A 5417-nucleotide genomic window follows, 5' to 3' on the forward strand; every position below is an offset into this window, starting at 1 on the left:
GGGATTTTTGGTGCCTTGCTCAAGAGCACCTAGGCAGTGGCCAGGAGGTGAACTCCTGGAACACCCTACAGAATGAGCTACTCACACCCCAACTCCGTCCATATTGGACAATTTCACACCCCATGATGTACGGCCAATGCCAACATTCAGTGTGTCTATGGTTTTTGGGGTTACCGTACCATACGGGTACCAACCCGAACCATGCATTTTATATCATGTATTTATTACTTTTATTTATACTCTTAAATTCTATGACAAATTTCAAAATGACAAATTCCTTCTTTCCTTTTCCTTCTCCTCGGCATTCACGAGCTTTGGCAACACAAAGTCGTTAAAACACACTTACATGTACGTCAGAATTCAAGTCAGTTTAAAGAGAGAGAAAGCAAAAGAGAGAAACCAAGTGAGAAAAAGAGGGAGAAACTGAGAGAGAATACAGAAAGAGAGAGAGAGAGAGAGAGAGAGAGAAATGAAGATGAGAGGAGAGGGAGAGTCAGAGAGAGTGGGTGAGAGACATACACAAGAAGAGAGAGATAGAGAATACTTCAGAGAAGGAAACAGACCAGTCCTGCCCCCTAGAGGCAGTGTGTGTGTGTGTGTGTGTGTGTGTGTGTGTGTGTGTGTGTGTGTGTGTGTGTTTTTTCCTGGGGAAGAGAGGGACATCCTGTGACAGTGACTCAATGCTCCCCCATCAACACACACACACACACACACACACACACACACACACACACACACACACACGCACACGCACACACACACACACACACACACACACACACACACACACACACTATTATCATTATTGAAAGAAACTTTTTTATTTTGATGCAGAAAAGGTTGTGTTGTTTCCCGTGTGTGTGTATGTGTGTGTGTGTGTGTGTGTGTGTGTGTGTGTGTGTGTCTGAGAGATGGGCGGGGCCAGGAGGTGGGGGTAAGGACTAAGTGGGCGTGGCCTTGGAGAGAGGCGGTCCTCCTTCCAGCTAAGTCAGATGGATGTCGGGCATTGTGAGACATTTGAACACTGAGCACCGAGTGGCTCACCCACTCACACACACACACTCTAACACACCGGTGTGGAGTAGCAGCGCGCGGAGCGGCACGGACACAGGGGGATATCTGCACCTGTCCTACACACACACTCCTCAGACACACACACACAGAGGATCTGACCGGACGTCCCTATGTGTGGATGGGATCAAAGTTACACGGTGAGTACGGAGCAGCTCCTACACACTCCGGCGGTTTTCACTTAAAAAAAAAAAAACACTTAAAAAAACATTTATACCTCTGAAGGACCTTTTAATTTTCTAAAACATAGATTTGAACTCCTTTTGCGTTTTTTTTTTTTTTGCTCTTCCTTTTGAGATTAGGAGAAAAGACAAACTGCAAGTAAAAGTCACCTTTTAAAGTAACTTTAAAGTTAGTTTTTCGTTAATTTAAAAGTTGTTTTAAGTCAGATTTTTTTTATTTGTTTCTTTGGTGTTTGTTTCTGATTTAAAAAATCAAAAAAATGTTTTTTTCTGATGTTTTTTGTGTGCAATTTCTATTTATTTAGATTGTTTGACTGCTGCTTGGAGCTGTTTTCTTCTTTTTTTTTTAAGGATGTGTGTTCAGCACCTCTGTTTGGGATTTTAAGGATTTGTTGCACACTTTAAGAAGTTCATTTTTTTTTGTTGAATGATCTGGACTCAGAGGTGGACAGGATTGTTGGTGGTGGTGGTGGTGGGGGGGTTGTCAGACAAGTGCCCACACATCACAGTGAATTAGACTGTTTTGACTGTTTTGCCTGTTGGACTCAGGTGAGAAGCGTGACTTCTCGTTGCAGTGTCTGTCCGATAGGCGGTCAAACAGAACAGCCAGTTTCATCTTGACTTGACTCATCGAATTGCACCTTCATTAGAAATTCCTCTGACTGTGTGCAGCCTCAGCTTCTGTATTTTCAGTTGGTCTAAGTGTGTGAGAGGCTGTTTGTTTCTTGTTTTTGTTTTTTTTGGTTTCACTATTAGTTTTCGATGTTGCAGCTGTTGTGCAAAGAGGATTCCCAGATTTGCTGAGAGATGAAATATTGAGAAACATTTACATTTCTAATGAGGATTTATTGGGCTTCATTAATGGCAAATAGAGCAGAAACTGTTGTTGCGTTGCTCTATTCTCAGCTGCTGTCAGGGAGTACATTTCCCTTAAATATAACAACTCAAATAATGGAGTTTTTTGTGTAATAATAATGTAATTTAATGATTTGCTTTGCTCCAGTCTGATAATATATATTTGAAAGTAAAAGTTGTGTTTGAAGCAAAGAACATCAGCTTTTTTTTCTTAATTATTTCCATTTTCATCCTATTTTGATTCATTTTAAGAGCACTTTCTTGCAAGTTGAGAACAAGTAAGTCAGTTGTGTGATTTGCAAGAGCTAAAAAAAAATTTCATTTATTCCAGAAAGACATGATGACACTCTGGGCTTATTAAATTCAGTCTGTGCCAGTGTGTTGGACCCTGAAAGGGATCACAATGTCATCATGTCTGTTAACATTTATTTGTGAGTTGAAATCCCCCCTGGTGAGTGAGCAGAGGCCGTTGGAGTCCATCTCTCTGTGTCATGTCTGGCTGCTGTTTGGACTCGTTAGCTGGGACTGGAGCCACTTGGATGGGAAATCATGTTCTCTCTGCGGCTGCAGAAGAATCCACAAAGCTCAGTGTGTTCACTGACGATCCGCCGCTTTCCGCTCGCCTGCGTGGGATGAGCAGCATGTATTTTCCCTGAGTGGATATCTGCCTGTGTGTGTGTGTGTGTGTGTGTGTGTGTGTGTGTGTGTGTGTGTGTGTGTGTGTGTGTGTTTAAAGCATCAAAAATCAGAACTGGATCCTTCATGAAGAATAAATAAATGCATTGGTTGAAAACGTGTAACTTGTAAGAAAAAAGGAACTCGTCCCATTGACTCTAAATTTTGAATATACCCAGAAAAGGAAAGGATTGTTTCACTTTATATGTAATACACGTGTAAAGTTCCTCCTTCGGTTCCTCTTCGTACCCCTTTGATCAGCGCGTCCTATCTCAGCCGGGAGAATAACCGACTCTCTCTGGTTGTTAGAGATGAGATATCCAAAAATTAGATTCATTTTGCAGATGGGAAACATAGAAACAGATTGTACTTCTTATTAAATGTGAGGATAAAAATCAACTGAATAACAATTACAACATTCTGTCGCTGGGTTTTGGTACTTTTAGGAAATAATTCCCCTTTAATATTATTGTATTAAAGTGATTATTACATGTCGTGAATGAAAGCAGGTTTAAATTGTTTCCCAAATTTGGTCCCAAGTCGAAATGCTTCCCGTGTGTGTGTGTGTGTGTGTGTGTGTGTGTGTGTTTGTGTGTGTTTGTGTGTTTGTGTGTGTGTGTGTGACAGCAGACTTAGTCAGACCCCCCTCCCCTCCTCACTGACTCACCCCCCATAGCAATCCCAGCTCTTCCTCTCTTCTTTCTCTCCCTCTTCATCCCCCATCTCTGTTCTGTTCTCATCACCTTTTGTCCTAATCCTTCTCTTTCTTTCCTCTTTTTCTTTTTTTATCTTGTTCCCACATCTCTTCTCCTTCTCACTTTACTTCTTTTTTTCCACTTAGTTCTCATTTTTTGCTTATTTCTTTCTTTCTTTCTTTCTTTTTCCCTAATGTGTCCTGCCTTCTTTTCTCATCTTTACCTTCTTCCTTCCGTTCATCTTTCATCTTTTTCTTTTTTATATTGTCCTTCTCCCTCAGCTCTCCCTCCTTCCGTCCACCCACATTTCTTTCTCTCTTTCTTTTTCTCTCCTTATCATTTCTTAATTTATTTTTCTTCTTGCCTCAGCTCTCCCTCCTTTCTTTCCCCCTTCCATCTTTCTTTCTTACCATTAAATCCATTCTAAATCATAGAATAAAAACGGTCTTTTTCTTCATTTCTATAAACGCTGAAATAAAGAAGATTTCATTTTTTTTAAATATATATATCTCTCTTGCTCTCTCCCTTTGTCTCTGAACCAGGCGACCTCTCATAGCTCGGCCATGTTGACCAGTGAGGGGGCGCACACCATGGAGCAGGACGACACGCACACCGGAGCCAAGATGGCTTCCACCGCCACCACCACCACCACCACCAGCTCCGCCGCAGCACACACGCTGGCAGACACGGACGTGGACATGGACGTGGACATGGAGGACGCAGACATGACCCAGTGGACGGAGCCAGAGTTTGAGGAGAAGTGCACGTACATCGTCAAAGACACACCGTGGGAGGCGGGGCAAGACGGCGACGCCGTGACGACAACAACCACCAGAGCTGAGGCGTCTCTGCCCCGAAACCTGGTCTTCAAATACCCGGCTGACAGCAAGGAGGTCAGACTCAGAAACACACACACACACACACAAACACACGTTGGTTGGCAGACACACACTTTCTCTCCAGTCCCAATGTTTCACACACACTCCAGCAAAGCCATCTGCACACACTCGTGAGTCAGATGCCCGTCATGTAATGGAGAGGGGGTCGTGTCTCGCCATAAAACTCCACATACACATTGCAGGGAGGATTCTGTGTGTGTGTGTGTGTGTGTGTTTGTGGGGGCTTAATTATATGTCAGTCATTACACCAGCTGCAGTACCTGTGTCTGCTGACAGGGAGCGTAGTTCATCATTCCATCACACACAGCACATCAGACTGCTTCTGTCTGCTAATTTTTAAGCTGCTCAGTGAGATTCAACGGGGTGATGACGTCAACTCTGACTCCTCTGATTCATCATATCTCAAGTCTGCAGTAGTTACATCTTTATATGGAACAGGGTGTCTTGAAACCCTGAAAATCTGGAGCAAAACAGCCAACTTTTGACTGCCATCAACTTCATTTGACTTAATGGTGACACTTCGGTCAGTTTTGTTACCGGGCAGGATAAAGAAATCTGATTTGCGTGACACATTCCTCGTCTCATTCTTTCTCGACTAATCAGATAGTGCCCTTTTGACTTTTTTCACAACCCTTGATTGGATAGCGGATTTAAGTCCTTGGTCGAAGTGGAGGTGAAAAAGTCAAAATGTCAACGCGGCAAAGGTTGAAACTAAAGGTTGGATAACAGCGAGGTATTGCACAGGACCAAAATGACTCTGATAATGTGATGAGTAAGGGAAAAACGGAGGGCGTCTAGCTTCTGTCGGAGGGATTTGTTGCAAACTTGCATCTTCCCACAGCTCCAATTTTCATTAGAATTTCACAAGAAGCCGTTTTTGATAACAGATATCCGACAAACAAATCAATGATGAAGAGCACAAAAACACCTCTAAAGGGGATCATGAGTCTTTGTTGTCCGTTATATAGATTTGGAAGTCATCATCTCCTGCAGCAGTGCTGGATCTATGCAGGGTTTTTACAAAGCAGTTGGAACTGGGG

The 5417-nt window shown here is 42.8% G+C and overlaps 1 protein-coding gene across 1 annotated transcript in view; it reads left to right on the forward strand.

Annotated features, from left to right (window-relative positions):
- Positions 1–995: 995 nt before the first annotated feature.
- Positions 996–5417, forward strand: part of prdm1a (PR domain containing 1a, with ZNF domain) — a 10988-nt gene continuing 6566 nt past the window's right edge. The window contains exons 1-2 of the mRNA XM_034873621.1: positions 996–1211; positions 4021–4371. Coding sequence (XP_034729512.1) covers positions 1185–1211; positions 4021–4371 — 378 coding nt within the window. The 5' untranslated portion in view covers positions 996–1184. The remainder of the gene's footprint in view (positions 1212–4020; positions 4372–5417) is intronic.

The sequence above is a fragment of the Etheostoma cragini genome, chromosome 6, assembly GCF_013103735.1.
Source record: "Etheostoma cragini isolate CJK2018 chromosome 6, CSU_Ecrag_1.0, whole genome shotgun sequence".
Taxonomy (NCBI): Eukaryota; Metazoa; Chordata; class Actinopteri; order Perciformes; family Percidae; genus Etheostoma; species Etheostoma cragini.